General features: G+C 41.6%; 1 protein-coding gene and 2 long non-coding RNA genes across 10 annotated transcripts in view; 1 reads left to right on the top strand and 2 right to left on the bottom strand.

Moving 5' to 3' along the window:
- LOC142088211 (uncharacterized) overlaps nucleotides 1-11,886 on the bottom strand; it is a 49,788-nt gene extending 37,902 nt beyond the window's left edge. Inside the window, exons 1-5 of one of the 2 annotated variants that reach the window (XR_012675768.1) lie at nucleotides 11,799-11,886; nucleotides 10,155-10,375; nucleotides 9,436-9,621; nucleotides 8,907-9,013; nucleotides 6,676-6,826 (exon numbers count right to left, since the gene is read on the bottom strand). This is a non-coding gene — a long non-coding RNA (uncharacterized LOC142088211). Of the gene's footprint in view, nucleotides 1-6,409; nucleotides 6,827-8,906; nucleotides 9,014-9,435; nucleotides 9,622-10,154; nucleotides 10,376-11,798 lie in introns of those variants that run through there. The other variant, XR_012675769.1, reaches the window with a different exon arrangement.
- Nucleotides 11,685-23,399, top strand: part of ANO5 (anoctamin 5) — a 60,852-nt gene continuing 49,137 nt past the window's right edge. For 3 of the 7 annotated variants that reach the window (XM_075163298.1, XM_075163302.1, XM_075163299.1), the window contains exon 1: nucleotides 11,686-11,933. In XM_075163298.1, coding sequence (XP_075019399.1) covers nucleotides 11,873-11,933 — 61 coding nt within the window. In that variant the 5' untranslated portion in view covers nucleotides 11,686-11,872. Of the gene's footprint in view, nucleotides 11,934-23,399 lie in introns of all 7 variants that reach the window. The other 4 variants (XM_075163297.1, XM_075163300.1, XM_075163301.1 and 1 more) reach the window with 4 other exon arrangements.
- LOC142088213 (uncharacterized) lies at nucleotides 11,942-18,373 on the bottom strand. The gene is made up of 3 exons (XR_012675771.1): nucleotides 17,264-18,373; nucleotides 14,617-14,758; nucleotides 11,942-12,214 (listed from the first exon to the last, which is right to left on the bottom strand). It is a non-coding gene; the product is annotated as an uncharacterized LOC142088213 (long non-coding RNA).

The raw sequence follows: 23,399 nt of genomic DNA, 5'->3' as shown, positions 1-23,399 counted from the left end.
TCTTCAAATATCACAAAATTATTGAAGGCCTGTATATGACTTAAACTTGGATTCCTACTTTTCAGAAATTAAGTGTCTAGAGCTGTTTGCACATGTATCTCGCTCTGTGGTTTGTCTTACCTGTTACTTTTTCTTCTTCCAACCACTCTTTCAACATCTAAATCTGTATTTTAGATGTATATGCCTAATGCTCCCTAGCTATTGAGTATACCTGTCACATATAAGAATCACCACCCTGCCAACTCTGGTATCTAAGTCTCTGGGAGATATCTGTACTGGGAGGCTCTGTACTGGGAGATATCTATATATGCCTCTTGCCATCAGAAAAAGGTATTATTTCTAGTCATGTCCACAATACAGCAGGCCCACTGGAAGGTGGTCTGGAAGGGAAGCTCCTAAAGGACAAAGCTGACTAAACCACATGAAAGCAGTGCCTTTTGAATTCGCAAGACTGAAAAATTAGAAAAGAATTAGCAGGAGAATATATTAGGTTTTTATACCTGGGAGACATTAAATTGTACATGAGGTAGTTCAGGTTTTAGGATAACCTAGACAGGTACGAGGTGGGAGAGATCAAGGTACAAACGTAAGTAGGAGAGAAGAACTAAGCTAAGGTCAGATTACTCTGGCAGGAGTTAAATACAAAGCTGTCATAGACCGTAACACTAAGGCAATTGTGAATCCTGCTGGTTACTTTGCATTTTGAAACAGCAAAACGGGGCTCCAGCCAAGCCATTTGTTTGGATTTGGCTACACCCCACTGAACCAACTGATTTTGCTGGCAAATGGATAGTATCTTGAAACCTATCACTGCAAATTATTTGTGCACAAAGCCAAGCTCACAGCCAGGTTCACAACAGGTATAATAAAACTAAGGAAAGCCTCGGGCACATTTTTCATACAACTCACCCAGGACACTATTTCCTGACCTACCCCTTATCTGCCAGCTAAGCAACTTCTGAGATGTAGAGTGTAAAAAAATGGAGCAATGTTCCTGTTGTTAATAATTTTATCATTGAAACTTGAGTTGATAGATTATCACTGGACTGTTTCAATCAAAAATAATGACGAGTCATGACAAGGGGAACCGTTCTGGAAAAGCAGTTGATGACAATGCTTATCCCATCACTGTCTGGGCCTGGTTTTTATCTGAATTAAAATCAGCAGGGAAAGGGTCAGTGTTAGGAACCCACACAGGGAAAGTTTCAGATCTAGCTTCTCATATAATATGCAGTCATGGTGATTGCACTTGATGCACCATGGGGAACATAACTGTGTTTCAGAGTTTCTTGTGAGAGAAAAGCAATAGAAAGAATCACATCATTCCATGTCCCAGCTCTAAAAACAATGAATGACACCAACAAGAAAAAATTAGTGAAAGCTTATGGGAGACATGTGAGACAGGTTTCTCAAAACGTAAAAGAAGGGCTCATGAAGCAGTGTGGGACGCTGACTATTTCAGGAAAGGATTGTGTAAAAGTTGCTGGTCTTTGGAGGAGGAAGTGCTCTTGTATGATTTAGTAAGATGTACCATAGTAAAAGAATACTAATAATCAATTCTCCAATGTCTGATAACACCGCTAAAAAGATTAGTGTTAAGAAAGGTTGATTAAAGCAAGTGCTGCAACTGCTGTTGACCCTGACAACATATGCAGTTGTGCTTGAAGTAGAGAATATGAGCCCCAATCTAGCAGCAAAGCATGATCTTGAAAATTAATTCAGAACAAAGATTGTCAGATGTCTGGTTAAAAAGCATTATGACAGAAGAAGAATAAGAGATTTTAAACATGAGTTCTGGGGCATGCAGCTAGAAAAACAATGATGGACTCTTAGACCACTAAGGGCTGTAGTATGGAGATACTAAACATAAGCAGACAGTCAGAAGTATTATTTAAAAATAGCGTGGATGCTCACAAGTGCAAGGTAAAGAGAAATGCTCTGCCTGTTTCAGCTTTCATTTGAGCATGACAGGAAATGTGTGGGGAGGATATCAATTTTAGAAACAGAAATGGAGGGAAGAAGCTTAATAACTTCATTACTTTGTGAAAGTACAAAGGAAATGAAGAAAAAAGCTGCAGCACGCCAAGGCAAAGTTAACTGATACAGATGGTGCCTCATTGGCTAATGATTGATAAGAGCAGCGATTACTGACAGTTTTAAAAAATGTCATTCTATTTTAATTCTCAATATGTCAGACCCAGGAAAATTAAATCACATCAGAAGCCACAGACCTATTACTGAAAGGCCAATTTTTATGAAACTTTTCCTCCATAATTTTAACAGAAGATTAACTAAAGCCTACTCCATTAACTTGAGTCAGACAAGTTTTGGGAGAACATCAGGCAAAAATGGACTAAGAACTGTTGTACTTACAGATACTGCACAAGGCTTTGCTTCTATTTCTGAAGATCGCTTGGAAATCAAAGAGTAAATGACGTTGATATTCATAGCAGTAGTACCATTCAAGACTTCTATCAAAACATGCAGATGTGCTTTGAACTGAAAAATTAAGTAGCATCACTTGTCTTAATTAATGTAGGGATGGATTAGGAAAGCAAGTGTTAGCCCTCTTATGTAAAGTCACGTTCACTCCTCTAATGCACCCATTAGAACTGATGGGGCAGGGTATGAGGCCATTCAGAGTCAGACCACTACACTTGCAAATCCTGGTGCTGCAGCTTCATCAGTAACCCATGGAAGGGCATGAAGGAAAATATTATGATCGCTGAGTCCTTGTGCAATTGACTGGTTTTAAAAGCCAGGCCAAAAAGTGCTGTGTGTTTTATACTAGCTCATTTCTTGATTCATGCACAGTTTAAAATTGTGAAGCACGGACTATGCGTCTGAGAAGCTGAGTATGGTTGTGCTGGAAAACTGTGAGAAAATTGAGGACCAAATTTGATCTAAGAAAATGAAAGGTTATTCTAGACTTAAAGGTCTAGCTTGAAAAAAACAACAACAGGAGTTCTTAAAAAATAGACCTACTAATATATTTGCAGTATCAAAGTTTATGTACCAGATCACACAAATACCCCTTTCTCTCCTTTACAATACAGAGTATGTATTGTAAATGAATGTCTGTGTGTTTATCTTTTATGTTTGTTGATAAGGATAAGTCCAGTAATTTCAAGCATTTGACAGGTACGCTAATAGCAGCTATCTTAGCAGACTGACTTACCTGAAGATTTAACTTAAAGGGAATCATCCAAAACTATATATTGTATGCTTATTAATAGGAGAAGTAATGAATTCAACAATCAGGAAAAATCTTCACAATTAATACAGTAAGACTTGAGGATTTCAGAAATGATCCAATCAGTAATTACTGGATAAGTAACTACCATGGTATCTTCTTGCCTCTTTTCACATTTGAACTGAAGTGTGAAACTGTAGAACTTTTAAAATGAGGGAAACAAGAAATGATAAATGAGACTCTTCCTCATATATTATGCACTTGAATGGATAGGCACAACTAGTTTGCCTTCTGATAAAGAATACAATTTACAATTCATAAGAAGAACTATATTATGGACAATAGCAACGATCTCAAGAAGAGAGATTTGACTTTTATTAGATATGGCATAGCTCCTCTTACGAATTCAGCAGTTTGACAGGAAAGGAGAATTAACATTCTGAGAGGTAGCCACCAAAAAAGTGTTCAAATGGCAGATTTGCTCTACAGAAATTATAGAATTATGTGCTGGCCTATTTGTGTTACACTTTGGCTTTCCTACCTGAAGCCAGAGGTAAAGAGCAAAAAAAGAAATTATACTGTTGGCACTGATAGGCCTCTTTGAAACCAGATGAAACAAAGTAGCACCTTGCATTTTGAGGGCTTTTATCTATTCCCCTGAAATTTTAAATATACTGCCCAGCCAATGGACGTTTTAATTTGGTATTACATTTTCCTTATTTATTGCTTCCATTCTTTTTCACTCTGTTCCTCACAGGCTCTGCTTTTTCCTGTTTAGAATGTGTACATAGATTATTAGATTAAATTTATTTCATCCTACTATTCATACTTCTTATCTTACTTTTAAAGTACTGATTTTTACATAGACCTTTTCTGCTTAAATTTGTCACTTGACTTTTTGCCTGATCCTCCGATTCTGTTTGATGCGGCCGAGGGTGCCCGTGCGTTTCGCGGCTCCTGCTGCTCCTGGATGCTTATCGTGTTCACAGAGCTCACACAACTGACCTGTATGCCCAGCCCGGGCCGCCGCTGGCACGGACAGGCCAGCTGGGGCAGCCCTGACAACTTTGCACAAGGGTTCCCCTGGGTGGGGAGATAAGCGCTACATTATTCAGACAGGATCTGGGATAGGGATCAACTAGGGCTAGAGGCCAGGGAAAGGCTGGAAACCATACTGTGACTGTATCTCACACAGTTGCGTGGAAAAGCTGTGAAAATGAGAAGGAAACTGAAGGGCTGCAACCAAGAGCTTCCAGCTCACTTATCAGTTTTATTAGAATTAAAACCAAGACTGTATCAAGTAGTACTGGATCAAGGCTGATGTCATCTGCTACTTAATTTACCTCTTACGAGAAAGGCTCCCTTCCAGCACATATTAGTGTTGCTACATCCGTCGGGGTACAGGCCAGCACAGACATCCCCACCTCCAGACAACAGCACCTTGAAGCACGCGGCTGGGTGGTGAGATGGTACCAGCCAGTGCACAGCCCCCAGAATCTGGGAAAACCTGTGCGTGCTCGGGTAGGGTTGGTTATTGCAGAAACACCTTCGTCACCTTCCTTTCTGCCTATGACCATCACACAGCCTTCCCTAAGGCAGGCAGCCCTACACACAGCCCCTCATCTTGCTTGCTCCTAGAAATGCTAGTTTCTAACTTTTTCTCCTTCTGTCCGATCTTTTCTGTCTCCATAGAAAACTGCATATTGTTTTCTTTCCTGGCCCATCTATCTTCTCTTATTTCTGCTTAGAAGGCTGCTACCTGCAGCCCTTCACCTAGACCACTCTGTAACATAGGAGGCCTTTGCAGCTGCTTCTCTCTGCTTTTGCAGGGAAGGAGGAGAATGGGAATGCTGGCAAAGAAGGGGAAAATAGCTGCACGAGCTTGTGAAGGATGGAAACCTTCAGCCAAGGCATTGGAGCTAGCCTGCAGAGCCTACCCAAGGAGAAGGGCTGAAAAGAGATGATGTAGCTTGATCATTTGTTGTCAGAGAAGCCAACATGGAAAGATGCTTCCTTTGTTTAAGTTGTTTATAGGGGTGCTGTATATGTGCACTGCAATGAATGGAAGCTTTGAAAACTAAGTGTAGGTCTACCAAATATGTAGAATTTAACAATAATTTATAACAGTAAATGTGAAACATTTTCTTAAAGCTCATTATAACTACTATTATTCTTCACGGAGAATGTTATAAACAGCAGAGAAGAACACAGTCAATACTGCCCATAGGATTAGGCAATCACTTGTACTATTATTTCTATTATTCTCACCAGCCTGCCGGCTAAATAAGTTGTGCTTGAATATCTCGCACAAAATAACTTGTGCTTGAATACCTTGAAGGGCTTATATTTTTCTAGAATTTTTGACAAAGCTGCTAATCTCTTGATATAGTTTTTATACACTTTGTAATAAAATATGTAATCAAGGACAGTTAAAAATGTGCATATATGTGAGATCGCAAGTAATTAAAAGGTGTATACAAAAATTTGTGGTTATCACAGATTTATTTGTGATGACACACAATATTATTTGTGTGTATCTATCTCATACGTAACTGCATTTTTTTTGTTCTCTTGTACTTTTATGGTACCTTTATCATTCAGTTCTGCTTTAATGTCTAAGCTGATTAATGCACACTGAACTGACTGAATTTTTTAATATTTTTGCTAGAGCTACTGAGCTCCCTGCATCACTTCAGTGCTGTGGCTTTCCCACATCAGCCTCATTTACTCCCTCCACAATCCTCTGTGTTTAAAAAAAAAAAAAAAAAATTCGATTTTATTTATCCATTTTTCACTCTGAGATAATCAACAGGTATAGGTAAAGAAACAAATGAAGCATGAGGTGTCAGCGTATCTAGTTTGTTTCACAGGAAAAACCACTATTACCACCAGAGGGCACTAAACCCTGAGAAACTAAATTGTCTATAAAAGGACAAGAGAGAAAATGGATGATTTCACTAGAAGCACACAGGAATTTACCAAGATGATGCAACTTCTTATCTTCACATTGTCATTTAAGTGCCCGAACTGATGAAGTGGCTCTATCCCACCCTACCACATTCAATAATCTTTTATGTGAGCGTACCTATCGGTGCACAATCCATCAGAATTAAATACTGATCTTCACTCATGTTGTTTAGGAGCAGTTTAGCAAAATCAATGGAACTATATCCACGGAGACATGATGAGAGTGAAGAATCATGCCTCAGACATTGTTAGTGAACAGATTTTGTACATATTCAAGTATCCTTAAGAATGTCTTTACCGGCAGGAAAGAGATGAATTGTCTCTACTCCCCAAAACACACCACAGTAATTTTTTCTTGTTGTCTTTTTTTGTGGTTTCTTTGGATTATTTTTTTAAGAAGGCTTTGATGGCAGCTGTAAACCGGGCAATCCAGTTATGGGAGTGTAACTGCAAGATTACAGAGTTAAAATGCCTGCTTGTGCTTGAAATGGGATACAGGCTTCTGTTAAGATTACCTTGATCTCCAGCAGCTCTCTCAAAATCTCTGTTGCTCACACAGAGCGCACAGAGACAGTGTCCCTGTCGCAGGCTTTCCTCCTCCAGCAGCCAGCACTGCGGGGACGTGGCTGGGCTTAGCTGGGACCGCACCCATGCAGTTTCCTTGCCCTGGGGAGAGTGCAAAGCGGGTTGTTAATTTTAGTTCTACTGTTACAAATGTGTAGTAACTCCGACCGAGAAAAAGGTCGGTTATAGTCTGTAAAGTCATCTGTTTGTTTAGACATCACAGGTATTCTTCTTACCCGCATTGCCTACTGCAAACAGCTGACTAACTGAAAAGTGATGGAGTAGAAAAAAAATGCAGTGAGTAATAATGAACTTTTGCATACTATGTAAAACTTTTTACTTCCTTTGAGAAGTGTTTGCATTCTGCTGCCCTGCACTGCAACTCTTTACGGCACGCTTTTTTCATTTCCTGACGGCTTTAGGGCTGTGCGGCAGCACGCACAAAGAATCAGCTGTCTCGCTATATGAATTCAAATGCTCATCCCATCAGCAAGTGTTGCTGTATTTCATAGTGCCTGACCCTGGAGTGGTATTCAAGCAGCTGGGTTTAGCCTTACGAACTGTGTAGAGCAGGCGGGGAAGAGTCGGATGTCAAACAGCCTCTGAATAAAAGGCAGAGTTTGGGGAGGCCAGACTGCATCTCCAGACAGACTGACTCTCTGGTCAGTGGCTATTACATTCCTTTCTTTACAGTACAGCACGCAGTACTTCCCCATCACCCCTGTCTCCTGCCGAGTGGCTCGCTCCCTCCCCACTACCCCAGCCTGCAGGCGGCGGGGCAGCCTCACGTCAGGAGAGCCTGAACCCCCTCCAGTCACAATAACTGGCCTGTCGTCTCCCACGCTCCAGGCATGTGTTGAAACTTTAACTGATGTTATCGCCTGCGACACAGAAACTGCACTTCCTTTCTGGTGCATTTAAAAAGAAAAAAGCCTGTGGAAGTTCCAAGGTTATGTGATAACTGAGTGGCAGTTTTGGGTGTCATAATGCTGGATTTGGGCACCTAACTTCCATCTGAGTCCCACTTTACCTTTCTAAGCCTGTTTGGTGTCTGGCCCTACTGGTGTCCAAGGGATTCGTTTCTTTCCAAATGACACTATTACTTATATTCTAAAGGGCTAATTCAAAGACAGGGAAAGAAATTGGTTAGCTCTTCAACTAGAAAGCCTCAACGGCCTTTAATGGTTGACAAAAGCACAGTCATGAAGATGAGGAGGCAGCAACATTTGTTTCTGGGATGCAGCCCGCATGCGCTGAAATCTCACAGCAAAGTGAGCGTCCGTGCGGTTGTTCAGCCATCAGAGGAGAAAAAGCAGGTTGAAGAGGCTGGGAAGGAGAAATACTGCTTCCCTTTTGTTCCCACATCTGTTTCAAATTCATGTTTTGTTATTGTATCTATTTCTAACTTGTGCTCACAGTCTGATTTGGAAACTTACTAAAACTCTGCATATATATATAAAAATTTTTTAACAAATGGGGTATACGCAATACACATATCTTCAATAGCAGGAAGTTACTGCACCTTCTGAGACTGTGACATGGATATATGACATGCACAGCATAGGGAATCCTGAAAGCGTATGTTATCTGAACAACTTATAGGTAGGCCCCAAGTGGTAAATGCAAAAGCTGTATATATTAGACTCCTCCTCAGAGTCTAATCTATCCTATCTAGGATAGATAATAGAGAATGAAATTTTTCAAAGCATTTCACTGATAGACACAAAAGCTCCATTTTCCACATGATTTAGGACTCAGGATTATATTTTCAAAGATGCTTTAGTGCCAAAAGTTGGGATCTCAGGTTGTAAGTTGAACAGGCCCTGGGGTACCTACCTGAGACAATGATGGGTGCAGAGATATCTTTGAAATCTGGCCCTCCAATCCCACCAATTTTCTGTATTTAAATAACTTTTTTTTTTTAAATATGAAATCAGTTCGATGCTTTTGAAAAAGCCCATCAATGGAAAGCAAGACTTTATAAGGGCTACAAACTACCTGCTCTCCTTTAGCACACACAGTTAAGGATTATGCTTTGGTCCTGAACATCCTAAGTGCTAGTAATTTCTGGTGATGCTTGTTACTGACACCCATAGCCTTCTATGTATTTTTATTATTTTTTGTTTTATTAGAAAGAGTGTTTGAACTCCAGATCACCAAAAGCAGAAATACTATGGTGTACCTGGTTATTGTATTGATATTTCAGGAATAAAATGGTCCTGCCGTTGTGTAGTTCCCCATTTCCTCCTTTGTTTTGGCAGTACCTGTTGCTTGCGGTGAGTCACGGAACTGAAAACCCAGGAAAAAAAAAAGATCAGTCAGTTTAACAGGTTGACCTGATTCACTGTATTGCCTTATGATCGATCAGCAGTGAAAATGCAAGGTGGGAGGGAAAAAGGTCTGTGCCTTTTGAAGGAAGCGTGGTCCTGGATCGCTCAGGCATACCACGGAACCACCAAGTCAGACAATGGCTGCTTAAATTCCGAATATACAAGAAGCCTCAGGGCTGGGTATTGTATGGACCTCCTGTGCGCCTGCCACGGGCACAAGGCCTTCCACAGATAGCTCCTTCTGGGAGAGCAGACTGCTGTCCCGTCCCTAACACAGATCACTCTGTAATTTACACAAATTCAGTGCCTCAGCAAACCATGAGCCTGTCCAATTACAGAGATCTGCAAAATCATCTCTGGCATTCTGGATGTGGTACTTACACAGCTTTAGGTACGGTTGGCTTCGCCGCTGCACACGCTGGGTGGAGCTGGGAAGAGCGAGCATGTAATCAGAAGGCAAAACCCAGCGATGGCCGCTGCAATTCTTGCTGTTTCTGGCTCTTGTTGAATACTGGCTCTAATTGCATCTTCTATGGGCGTAAAAGCATTTATCCAAGATATATAATGCTGTGAGGAAATTAAAGGCTCAGAAAATACAGCTTTTAAACTGAACCTTGTGACCTGCTGCATATTATGCAGTTACAAGCTGTTTAAAGGCGTCCGTTAGTGCACCATGCCCGTCCTCTTTGTTCCCACCACCCTGCATTGTGAGATTAAAAACCAAACTAAACATTTCAGACTTTGGAAAGCAACCAGACACATTTTTAGGTCTTGCTCCTGACTAAAAATATACTTCCCAAAGCAGTAATGCCACAGTACAAATAAAGGCCTAATAGTGTACGTAGACCTAAACACAAGCCCAGCACCTTAAGTGACTCACTTGATTAACTTTATGATTAAGAAATCCTGTCATGAAACCGCTGTTGCGTTACAGTTGCCCAAGTAACAAAACTCCCTACCAGTTTGGTGCATAAAATGGTTACTTAGGCAGTAAAAGCTGAATATACAAAAAGTTAATCTGAAAAAAGGCCTGAGATGATATTAATGAACAAAAAATATGTGAAATATATGTATTGGACAAACAGCCTGTTGGAAACTACCTCAGGTTATTGAAGGAAGCGATGAGGAGCTAGGGCTGTTTGAGACACGGAAACGGCACCAGCGCCGGGAGAAGGAACAGCAGCGGCGACTGGAGCCTCGCGTACCCCCCGGCACCGTCGCGCTCTGGTCCGGGAGGTGCCCTCTGCTGCAGAGATCCTGAGGGAGCCGAGGCTAGATTCAGCCAGACTGACGGACCAAGACACCGTTTCTTTTCGAACACCTGGAATAAAAGACTTATGTTTCTTTTGTCACTTTCTCATTTCCCCTTCCTCAGGCTTTATTCTTATTTCTTTCTCTCTCCCGACTACTATTTACAAACAACCCAGGATCATTAGCCAAAACAATGTTTTTGCTATTTCTGAATCTGTAATCAGGACAGCAAACAGCATTATCCTTTATTGCCTGACACCAGCTTAAATTTGCCCTGTATGCAGGAGAACTGCGTGCTCTTCTTAACATCCCTGCAGGATCAAAAGTAAGAGCAAATTTGTCCTCAGTAAAGAAGAATCAGTGACTGTACTGGTTTTGGCTGGGATAGAATTAAATTTCTTCATAGTAGCTTGTATGGGGCTTTGTTCTGGGTTTGTAATGAAAACAGTGTTGATAACACAGGGATGTTAAGTTATTGCTGAGCAGTGCTTACACAGAGTCAAGGCCTTTTCTGCTCCTCAGGCTGCCCGCCAGCGAGCAGGCTGGGGGGGCACAAGGAGCTGGGAGGGGACACGGCTGGGACAGCTGACCCCAACTGACCAAAGGGATATCCCATGCCATATGGCATCATGCTCAGAAATAAAACTGGTGAGGGTGGAGGCTGGCAGGGGCTGCTGTTGCTCAGGGACTGGCTGGGCATCAGTCAGTTGGTGGTGAGCAATTGTTTTCTTTTGCATCACTTGTTTTTCTTGGTTTTTTTTTCCTGTTATTTTTTTCCTTTTAAAAAAAAATTATTAAACTGTGTTTATATTAATGCACAACTTTTCTCAATTTTACTCTTCAGATTTTCCCCCCCATCCCGCTGTGGGGGGAGCGAGCTGGGGACTGTGTGGAACTTGGTCGCCAGCCAGGTGTTAAACCACGACACTGACCCACAACGGGAATATTACTTTACCCCACTTTCTTTTTCTTTCCCCTCTTCTCTCATGAAAGATCAACTATTATAAAAGATGCAGACAGGCAAAAAAAAAAAAAAAAAAAAAAAAAAGACAAACCCTTTGCCTGTATCTACACGAAGAAATCAAACTGTACAAAGCCATTGCTTATCCAAAATGCCACTAGAGGAGCGTGCAAACGCTCCAGATTTAATCGATATTCACATCTGGGATGTTTTCCCAGTTCGCATTCGGTCATTTCTCTCTACGTAGCGGAAAAGCAAAGGGTTTAATGGAGATCTTACCGAGGCAAGGATCTCCCCCCCTCCGCTCCCCCCCCCGGTGGGGGGGGGACGAGCCGCCCCCTCAAGGGGCACGGTTCCCGCCCGGGGGCGGCCGACGGCCGGGTTCCCCGCCCGTCGGCCGCCCTCGGGCGGGAACCGCGCCCGATCGGGGCCGGTCCGCGGTCTCCCCTCCTTCCTCCGGTCCCCCCCTTCCCGCGCTCCGCCTCTGCGGGCAGTGCGCATGCATGGGGCGGCTGCCCGGCCCCTGACTCACCCCTTCTCTTCTCCCATCCGCTCCCGGGAGGTATCCCCCGCTGCCGGCGAGAGGGAGAGAAAGAGTCGGCCGCCATGAATCGTTTGGGAAAGAAAGCGAACGACACCCTTATCGAGATGGCTCTGTCTGCGGATGGTAGGAGAGGAGGGACGGGGCGGGCGGGGGATCGCTGCTTTGTTCCGCCTCCCCCCCGCCCCGGTGAGGAGGGTGCTGCGGGGCCGGGCGCGGCCGGGGCTTCCTGCCCGGTGGTGACTCGGAGCCCGTGGAAGCGTCGCGGGTGGGAGGCAGCGGAGCCTGACGGTGTTGGGGGGGGGGGGGGGGGGGGGGTCCGGTTCCGCCCCGGCCCCTGGGAGATGGGGTTGATCCCGGGCGACGCCTGTCGCCTCCTGAGTCCGGCTTTTATCCTCCGGCTTCCGCTGAAAACAGCAAAGAACAAACACGTTTGCATGAGCCTGAGCGTAGTTTGATTAGGTCTTTATTAACCCTAAATAAACCTTGAAAAAAACGGTTCCTACATCAGCACGCTGCTCGGAACCAATACTAGAGATAGCCCTTAATTTTTATTTTCAAACACACTTCAAATGCAGAGGTTGCCTTTGCCGAACAGCAAACTTTGAGCCTTTCAGAAGCACCAGCTGGGCTCAGGTTGAGACGAGCTGCTGTCCACCAGTAGCCGAGGTTGACATTACAAGCAGGTTCAGAGCAGACCGGGTCACCTCGCCTGGGAAGGTGGGAGCAGCCCCTCTCCTGCCTCGCTCCACCCGGGCCGCGCCGGTACCCCGTCACTTTGTGCGAGGCCTCGGCACCAGCTGCAGCGCGGCCGGTGGGTTTGTGTGGGGGCCTTGCTTTTGTGAAATAGCCAGGTTACAGTTTCCAATTCGTCAGTATGTAATGTAATTAACTTATAATAAATGTGGTAATAGTAAGATTTTGTAAAGTAACATGATGCAAATGCTAAGTGTGTATTTATCAGTACCTCGCCTGGCAACATGAATCAACAGTCAGATGTAAGATAGTGTGTTGATGTTTTCAGAAAGATTCTAAGATATTTAAAAACAAAAGAAAAACGGTGACCTAGAAAAATTTCCTTATGGCAATCGTGCTTTGCCATCAGTCCTACAAGTGAAGATCTGAAAGCAGGAAAGGACCACCAAGAGCTTCTGGGTAGGCTGCTTTGGTTGTATGTTTCCCCTCACAGCTTGACTACACTGTCTCTTTTAGAAAAACATATAATGCCATGTAAACACCTGGAGCACTAGTGTAAAATCATGGTTTTCAAAATAGTTGACAGCCTTGTTTCAGAGAAATGTGGCAGCAGATAATGACTATGAAAATTGTCCAAAAGAAGCCATTTACAATGACAGCAAGGAGCGGTGTCCGACTGCGGCGGGGCAGGCGTCCGCGGCAAGTGTCAGACGAACGTTTGCCCTCTCTCTGAAAGCCCGGTGGAGCTGGCAGACTTGCTCAGGAACCGAAGCAGATGGGTGTTACAGCCTCTTGGCCAGCAATGCATTCCCAAAGTCTTGCGGGGAGCCCTGAGTCATTGCCCGTCCCGCTGCCTGCGAGTGTTGAACAGTGCCTAGGACTGAGCTGCTCTAACCAGTGGTTGTTCTTCTGAAGTAGCCTGAGACTAAAAAATACTTACAAAATATGTGATAACCATTTAGGGTATGATGTTGGAAGCTAGGTTTGTAAACTTAGTTCTGCAGCATTCAGTTTTCCCATGAGCGTTTTGTGGGGTTTTTTATAAACATAAACATCGAATATAAGGAGATTTGAGGGGTTTCAGTGAACGAGGATGACTTAGTAGGATTTACCATACAGTAGCACATAAGTGTCCATACAAAATCTTGCACCAGTTCAATTCTTTTTTTTTTAGTCACTTTTCTAAAACAGAAACAAATTCAATATGGGGTAAAGTGAGTAGACTTTTTAAAGTTTATGTTGATTTGGTATCCAAAAATCTCTCAAGGATAAAAAAAAATAAAATCTTCCTTAAATTATGGTTTAGAAAAGTGAACAGTATGCATATATTGCCACTGGGACTTCTCACAGATCTAAACATCTGCTTCATGCTTTTAAGGAACAGATAGCCTCTTAAGGAGGCTCCAAGCTATAAATGTCTGACGTGCACAAGCAAGGTCTGTGTGAGTCAATAGGAACAAGGCAGAAGAAGAAACATCTGCTACTTATTTTCCTTAAAGATGTGTTCATATTTAGATAGTACATGTGTATTTAATTCTGGCTTACTACTGCATTTCATTAAACTTGAATGCTGAGGAACAGGTTGTGGGGGTGAAAAACTCCTTACCAGCAGCAGAAAGTTTAGCTTGCAGAGTCTGTGTTTAGAGACTGTGCGCCAAAACTTCTACCTTGAAGGAAGCTTTCTGGCTTCCTGTTGAATTACACCCGCATGAAGTAATAAATTCCATTTTCATGGGCATGATTTTGCTTTCTGTTGGAAGATGTGTGGCATTTACGTCAAATACTAAAAACTAAGAAAAGTGAACTTGCAAAATCAGAATGTAAATATCAGAGGAAGAAGACCACAGTATGTTGTTATGGATATTTCTTTAGTCTATGCTATCTTTCAGCGTTTTTTTTCCAGCATGAAATGTTAATGCTAAAGCTGTGTTGTGGGATATATCCCCAAGACTGTGGATCTTCTGGAAATTCGTAACTGGCAGCGTGCTGTGATTTGAAATACCCTGCCTTTATACACATGGTTCCTTTTTCAAAACTTCCAGGAGTCTGATTTGAACTCGAAATGCTCTAAGACTGATCTAAATTCAAACGCTGACTTAATTAAAACACTTACTTAGGTTGGTTGTCATCTTGCTCATGTTCCCTCTGGGAAAGGCAGCAAAACATCGGGAAAAGCTGACGGCGTGACTTGCAAACGACGCTTGTGCCAGTGTGTTGGCTTCTCATAATGTCTCAGTATTCAGGGCCAAATACTGCTGTCATTTAATAGAATGATACTTCACTTAATTGATCAGAATTATTATGATTCATACTAGTAACATAACATACAGGTTTCTGTCTCTATTTACTGGAGCAATGTATGTAGTAATTTCTGATCTATTTGTGGAAATACTGAATGGGATATCATGTTCCCACAGGGCTAAAGCAGAGGGTTTGTTAACGTGGAAGCTTTTTTTAAAGATTATTCCTAGGTAATAAAGTGAAAGCTCCAAGAAATTTAGACACAGTTCAGAATATAAAAGGCAGGGGAGAAAATACTCCCTTAGACCGACCAACATGTAGTTCCCGAGTGGAATTTCTTCACTGGCTGTGATGCGTCACTGCGGGGGCACAGTGTAAATACAGGTTGGTTATTGGAAGGTAAACTTCCTTTTAATGGAAAACTCCAGTTTGTAGTAGGAAAGCCTGCTTTTGGGAACTGATCCCAACAACTTGCACAATATCACCTTATATTCTTTTTTGTATACATGCTGTGGTGCTTTTAATAAGAAAATAAACATCAAGTTCATTCCATCACAGCTGTTAAATATGGATTTTCTCCAGAGATTGTCTCAGTTAAAAAAAAAAAAATGCCCTTGGACTGGTGACTGAGGCTTATCACACTTTTCTTTTAGATGAGGACCCTGTGTATGATGTTAAAGTCAGCCTCTCTGCAGCCCGGTGAGTGGCGAAGTGGAGCAGCTCCCCAGGAGGGATTAAGTCTCTCACATGCCTTCTTAACCCAGTGGCAATTATGTGGGAAGTTCAGGCCATGCTTCAGAGAGCTGGGCAGTACGGCTGAATTCCCTCAGGTAAAGAACCAAGGAACTGTCCTGCCCATCGCGGGTGAATGCTGTTTAGCCTCTACTTAATAAGGAGTCTGCAGCTTCACTTTTTTTGCCCAGAAAATGAAAGAAAATGCTCTGCAGCTGTTTCTCCCTTGCACGGGTTCCTGGAGGAAGGGCTTGGTTCCAGCTGGGGACAGAGGTTCTGGGCTGGGAATGCCAAATAAATGCTAAGGGAGCAACTGAAACCCCACTGCAGTATAAGGCAGAGAGATGTTCTCTCAGTGTTTCCCTCCCAGGCAGTTTCCAGCTAAGGTACTGTCTCGTGTCCCATTCTGAGGTGTTTATAGGACTAATGAAAAGGCAGGTTTCCAGTGCACAGGGGTTTTGTTTTTGTTTTTTTTTTTTAAATAAAAATTTGGCTTTGGATCTGAGTAAAATTCAAAATTTTGAAAGTATAACTACAGCTGCAAAGTTTCCAGTCTTTGCTGCTGGTCAATGAAGTTGTGCCCTAAGTATGGTGTCGCGCCCTGGAAGGTTTTTGTAAGTAAGTCTTCTCAACTTACAAACAAAATTGGAAGTTACTTTGCTTTTCAAGCTTTTATTTAACAGGTGCATTAGCAGCACATGTTGAGAACTGCAAGCTGTGTTGAAATGCGAGTTTTTGCACTCTGGAAAAGTCCCTACAGAAATGACATAACTGTATCATAAAATGGAAGGGCACTTTAACATCTATGTACAAATGATTAATAAAAAAACTAGGGTAAGATAAAAAGGCGCTACTGAAACTGTGCTTTTAAAATTATGCTGAGAACTGTTGGCAGATATTTTGTTTTAAAAAAAAACCAAGCCAAAAACAGAAAACCAAACACCATTGTCTTCATATTTAGTATCTGTAAACTAATGAATGAGTTGTATATATACATGGAGGCGAAGTACAGTCACCTAATATAAACATGTAATTAAGAAGGTATAGGTAATGTAAAAATGTGGCGAGAATTGTTTTGGCAGATGTTAAGTGGCAAGGTAATAATGCAGTGAACTTTTCCACTAGTTTTTATTGTTGTCTGGGGGTTGAACTACAGAGCAGTGTAGTTGCCAGGTTGTGCTTTATTATCTAGCAGTAATTTAATTATATTTGGTAGTAGTTTTTCATGTGCGCACGTGTATAAATGCACGAAGGGGAAGGAAGATCCTCATGCTGTCTTGCTAGGGATAGTTCTTGTAGTTATAACATAGTTATGGAAGGATTTTGAGGTGTCAGCTATCTGCAGAAAGCTGAATAATATGTCAGGAATTATTTATAGATTAAACATCGTGTGGGGGAGGAGTTGATTTTAGGTTGGGAATTGGTTCCTTGGATTATACTATAGAGATGTGTGTTTTTCTTGAAGGGCCTCCTGCAAGAACCTACAGCTGTTAAACCTTTGGTGTTCATTGCTTTAGTCTGATGCTTGCCAAGAAAAGGCGTGCTAGCAGGCTAGCTGGCTGCTGCTGATAAAAAGGTGCAGAATAAGGCAGGATGCCTGAACCAATGCTGGAAACTTCATGTCTTGTGCAACTGTGCTGACATGCATTGTAAGCACTAATTACCTCTCAGTGTAACATAATACAGTTCTTAACTCGCCTATCTGGGTAGGCTAAGGGATGTAACATGAAAATCTATGCGTAAGTGTAGTTCCCCAGAACAGCTGAGAGAATACCTTAATTCCATACCTGCAATAGTCCTATTGCAGTAATCCAGTGAAGGCTTCTGAATCTATTTCTGTGTATTCAGAATACATCGACATGTAAATTTGGATCATTCTTTTCACACTGCATCAAGGCAGAACTAGCACGTATTCTCACACATGGTAGGCCTTCAGTCTCTCTCTTCAGCTCCTGTTTTCATCGTTGGTTTCTGCTCATGTAGGGTTTCTGCTGTAGTTGTAACTGGTGCCCAAGAAATGAGGAGAGAAATTGGCTTAGATCCTGTTTGCACAGTTGTAATCTGGAATTTTCAATAGATCCTATAGATTAAAGGGTTATGGGATTTACTTTTTTTTTTTGCATTTGTAGTATAGTAGTCTCTTACAGATCTGACCCTTAAGAATAGACCAACATTTGATGTTACTTGTGTTAAAAGACTTCATTCTAGGCTACTGTTTCAAATCAGACTTTTTTCCGGTGCATGTGGATCACTCATTTACACGTAACGGTATAATATAAGCATCTCATTATCTCATCTTGTTGGTTTGTCTGGGTCGTTTGGTACAGTCAGACCATTCTCCACTGGTTCTCAGTGAGGACCAGTAGAGGTGGTGAAGTTCCAATGCTGTTTTTTAGGAAGTTTCACCTTTGGGTGAAGTGCAGTCTTATAACTGGAAATGCCAAGTGATCCCCTGGTCTTCCTTAGCAGGCTCCCAAGGGTAAATGTGAAATTTGAGGCCTTTGGCAAGATAGCAGAACCCCAGCAAGCCGTGTGGGTAGGGCTCGTGATGCAGATGGCTGGCCTTTAATTTTCTGCACCAGCCCTAAATTAGAAAGGATCCTGTGGTTTGTTATTCAAAGAGGTTTTCTTAACTATCAGGTAGGAAATCAGAGAGCCTATGTTTGCACAACTTAAAGTGTGCTAGAAATATAGCATGCTAACGAGTAATGACTAGCAGACGTGGTTTTGAGGCCCCTGGCAAGTTGGGTGCCTTTGCGTACTTCAGTCTTGTTAATCGGCTGGTCCTTACCTAAAAGACTCCAAGTGATGGGAGCCATGGTCCATTGCCCTGCTCATTTTCTTGATTGATAGGAACTCTTTCTCTCTGGGGTCAGTATATGACTTCCAGAGTTATTCCGTCGTCTTTAAAGTAATTTGGACAGAAAATGTGAAGACTTGCACACTCATGCTTGACGAAAAAAAATTTTGATGGGATTTGTTTATAAAAAGTATATAAAAAGTCCTTCTATACTAGTATATTTTTATGTTGTTTAATATGAGAAAATGAAATCCTTGTCCTGGTGAATACAGTAGCAAAATTCTCAATGACACATTTAATTGATTGGAAGCATAACCAAGATAGTATTGAACTAGGTAGAGCATGAGGACCAGAAGGAACAAAAAATTGTGGATGAACTTGGCCATCTGAAATCAAATGTCCAGGTAGCATGAAACTAAGGAATACTGCTGGAGGACAGTAAATTTGAGGTGTATTTTTTTTATATATTGCTTTTTACTTTCTTAATAAATGTACAAGCCATTTTTGTCCTAGATTATGCTAAACTTATCCCCACCCTTTTCACTATTTCCCTATTGTTAGTTCCCTGTTCATGTCTCGCTTTCCTCTTCCAGTACCTGTAGAAGATCTCCCATACAAGGATGGGAATGTGTGTCCATAGAATGAGTAGTACATTGGGCCCTCCACTGCTGTTGAAAACTTGTGTATTGCAAATGCCGAAAGATACCAGAGATTGTGTTGCTTCAGAGTTACGTCAGTGATTTCAGTGGAAGTTGGAGAAATGCATTAATGAATAATGCTGTAAGATTTTAAGTGTGCCTCTGGGAACACTAGGAAAGCAAGTCTAGACCTAACACTTTTTGAAGTGCTTGTGATTCCCTGGGGCTGTGATGAAAAGCAATACCACCATTCCCCTTCCTTCATCTTTCCATGAAGGAGATGTGAGTGCACCTGGCACTTTCATATCTGTGCAAGGCCATTGCCCGCGCTGTTTGTCTGCCTCTCAGTCAGATATGAAGTTTGGCCCTGCACATGTGAATAGTCTAAGTGCAAACAAGCACAGCCATAGTGCCTCATGAGCTTCTGCAGTCTTGTATTTTACCACTCTGCTCTTCTGAGGTTTATTTGCCATCCTATTCCCATTACTAACATGCATCTAAATGCTACACAGTTTAAAAATACTGACTTTATCCAACTATCACTGGATAAAGTGGATTTCTTTTTTCAATTGCATTTGAACCTATTAATCAGTTTACATGTGTCATTCTGCAGAATGGTGATACCTGAAAGGTGTAAGTGCTAACTTCAGTGCTCACAGCATGCTTTAAGTCTTGTCTATGCTGGTACATACAATACGGTAATGGTTATTGCCTTAACCACATTAAAATGCCATTCAGGTTCTGTGTTACAACACTATGCTTGTGGTTTTTTGCTAAAAACAGATTTACACAACTTTTTTTTTCTTCTTTTTTTTTAACCCAGTGCCTTTTAATCAAAAGGGAGGTTTTATGGTTCTTTAAAAGGAAGGCAGCTGAGGGTAAACCTCAGTTCTGATTTAAAATACCCTTTTACTATACTGAAGATTAGAACTGAGGACTTCATGTCTTTTCCAAATGCTAAATGAGATTTTCTTATGGTTAGGAACAGACTTCTCTTCTGTATATTTATGCTTATATAAAATACTGTTGTTTTTTCTTTTACTTTCTATGTGTTGATAAATACCTGTTCTCTGGAATCGCTTGTTTAATAATAAAACACATGCTGAAAATTAATATGTCCATGAAGCAGACTATACTTGAATGCAATCTTTTTTTTTTTTTTTAAAAGGGAATCATAAAGTTCTTTTAAAAAGTTCCCAATAAGTTTTCTTGGATTTACTGAGAATTTAATGTTTTCATTGTTAAGGAATAGTTTAAAATTTTTAGGAGCAGCTCAGAGTGTGCATAAACCAGCACTTCAAGCGTAATTTTGAGATGGAATCTTTGGTTCAGCAGTGCAGTGATTACTCTTAGATGATGCCAGGTGAAGTAATAACACTTACGTTACTTGCTCAGGAGCCAGCATACTAGGTGGGTCCTCAGTTCCCCTAGGCAACTCGGTCATCTGGCTCTGGGAGGATATGGTCAATATACACATAAATTTAGTTAATAAGTCATTTTAAAGCCATGTTTTTCTTAGATATGGAAGCACTTACAATAGTCATTATGAAGCTTACTTGGAATGAGTGACCTTATTCTGGAGAGATCTTTGTTCAGTATGCATTTTTGTTAGTGACTCAGTGCTGACTCAGACTCCTTATCGAAGATGGAAATCGGTCAGAGTAGATCCCACTACAGCAGGAATCCCATGGTGATCTTTTGGGAGCAAAGGTCACGGTGCTGTAAATAGCACATTGATTTAGTGATAAATAATCATGTTTTAAATTGAATTCTCTTTTCTGTCAGGCAGGCCAGGTTATTGAATAATGGCAGGGCTTTATTAAGATGATAACTTCAAGACATCTGGGAATAAAATTTTCCTTCATTGCTTGGTAAGAATGAATATTAGGAAGTTTCTTCATAGTGCAAAGTAGCTACCTCATAACAACTGCGATGTCAGTTTGTTTTTTTGGGGTTTGGTTTTTTTTTTTCATTTTACCTAGAGCATCAAAATTTGGTCTAGGGATATGTATCTGTGTAAACTGATACGCTGAAGGCATCAGACATATGCAGGACAGTATGACAGGTCTGAAAGTTGTTTTTACCTGCTTGGTTTTGTTGACTGAAAGGGATGCTGTTACTGTGTCTAAGAAAATTGTGGAAATAAATGAAAGCAGTATTTTGGAAACAATGCTGAAAGTAACAGCAGTACCAGTAGTAATACTGTCTAACTGCTGCTAAACAATAAACAATTTGTCAGCACCTGCCTGAGAATCCTGGCTCTGGCTTTGCCTTTGGAATAGCTCTGTCAGAAGTCTTAGGTGTGCAACTGCAGATGATTTTCTAGTTTTAGTAGCAAAATGAAAATTTTGATCCCTAAAAATGTCTATTCAGCTGCCACTTGGCTTTAGAAGCACCTAATATGTTAACATTTTTACTGGTAGAAAGACATCTTCCAAGGGCTCTACGTGGTGCAGGTGAACCAGGGTGATGAAAGAAAGGAAAACTTAAATATCTTCTCTTGCTCTGTTTTCTGACGCAGAGTTGCTCTGAACTGTGCCAGACTGCAGCATCTACACACCCGCTGCTCTGTGCCCCGCTGTACCTTGAGTGCAGCATCGTCGGCCAAGCTTTTTTTCTTCCCTTTTGCCAGCAGACCCCAGCTTACCTAAGGATGCTGAAGTGACATAGATCATTATCTTCCAGGGAAATTGCTGGTTAGGTACTGTTAAAGATGCTAGAGCATCCCGGGCTGTGCCTGTGCTAGTAATTAAAAAAGCCAAGGATTTTTCATTGGCCTAGAGGACACGTAGCGCAGTCCAGCCACGTCCATATGGCTAAACTCCCTTCTTCCCAAGCAGGGCAGACTTCTCCAAAGACCACAATTTGGCCTGTGGTATCCTCCAGGGTGTGGTTCTGCTCTGTCGGGGAGAGTGCTAGGAGCCAAAAACTGTGCCACAAAGTGCACTAATAATTAAGTCGAGTGCGCGGTCCTGTGGTTATGCCCTGGTCCTGGACCTTCTATTTTCCTAGTGGAGGCACAGCTGTTGTGACCAGGACGTGGCCTGTGATGGGTTGCACTTCTCCCAGAGAACGTGCAGCTCATTTTTGGTGCAGAGGGGTACGTCGCTAGTCCTGTGGCTGCTTACCTCGCCCCAGCTGTCAGAAAATAGGGGGCTACAGGAGACCTTGATTTACGATGGCACCCTTACTTTTTTGCGACAGCACTGAATACACTTATTTGTGTTTTATGGGGTTTTATAAATGAAATTAAACAGCACGTGTCAAAATAAACAGAATTAATTTTGAGCTGCTTGTTTTCTTGCAGGTGACTTTAATTTTTAATTTTATAAAGCCTGTATTACCATTGTAGTCATCAAAGAGAATTTTCCACTTTCTGTCATACTGTCGTATAAAGGGTAGGTAGGTCATGCATGTGGTCTCGCATCCATTTGTCTGATTTTAAATATGTGACGGCCAGTTGTTCTTGAGTAGCTTGTGTGCCAATTCTGTAAATTGCAACTACAGTAGCGTCTTCGAAAAACTGTGAGCATGTTGGCCTCTACACTACTACAGGTTTTTGTCTTTTATCATGGAATGAATAGGAAGGTTTTGAAGGACACCTTTTTGATTCTTGAAATACTAATCGTATTAAACCACCTCTTTTAACCAGTAGGTCCAGACATGGAATTAAATTCCTTTTATTTTTTCCTAAAACGTCAGTTTTGCCATGTAGAAAAAGAAAGTGATTCAGGCACTGTGCACAAAGTTAAACTATTGTAGAATGACTAATCATTTCATTACACAAGAAGCCATTTTTCATGCTTGTTACAGAAATCATAAGATTGCACTAATGAAAGTACCTTTTTTGTGGGGTAAACTACTTATGTTTTAAGAGGCGAAATCAGTCTTGATTATGTTCTTCAGTCTTCAGTTCTGAACGTTGATTTCTGTGAGCTGTTTTGGATTACTGTTGATCTGGTATCTGGGTCTGAACTTGAAATAGAATCCATCTGTGATTCTTAGGGGTGGCATCCTGAAAGTTTATAAGTAGGTTGCCCTGCGGCAGGGTGTAGTTTGGGACAGTGTATGTTAATACTGCAAAATTATAGGCCATGTGAAGCTCACTTATTTCCAATAGTGTGCAAACTCTCAAGACACACATGTTTAAGGAGTTACAAATAGCTGTGTGCAGAACTATAAGGCTGTTGGAGATGATGGTTACATTGGGAAAGAGGTATTTCTTTCAGATGGGATATGTGCATGCCCATGAAAGAGCAATGATTTGAATAAATGTTAAAATTATATATGTTTGAAACAATTTTAATGGGTTCTGATAGTCATAGTGTGGTTCTGGGATTAATTTTGAACAAAAAATTTGCAAGGAGTGACTGCAATTTGTACAAACGAATTCTGTATTGAAGGGCCACTTAAGTTTAGTAGGTGTCCTCATTCGTTCTTGTTGTGCAGACGTTTCTGGATCTCTTTACAGACAGTAGAGCGTGT

This window comes from Calonectris borealis, chromosome 14, assembly GCF_964195595.1.
Source record: "Calonectris borealis chromosome 14, bCalBor7.hap1.2, whole genome shotgun sequence".
NCBI lineage: Eukaryota > Metazoa > Chordata > Aves > Procellariiformes > Procellariidae > Calonectris > Calonectris borealis.
Note: the sequence above shows the minus strand (reverse complement) of the source record. Positions and strands in the feature narration are given on the sequence as shown.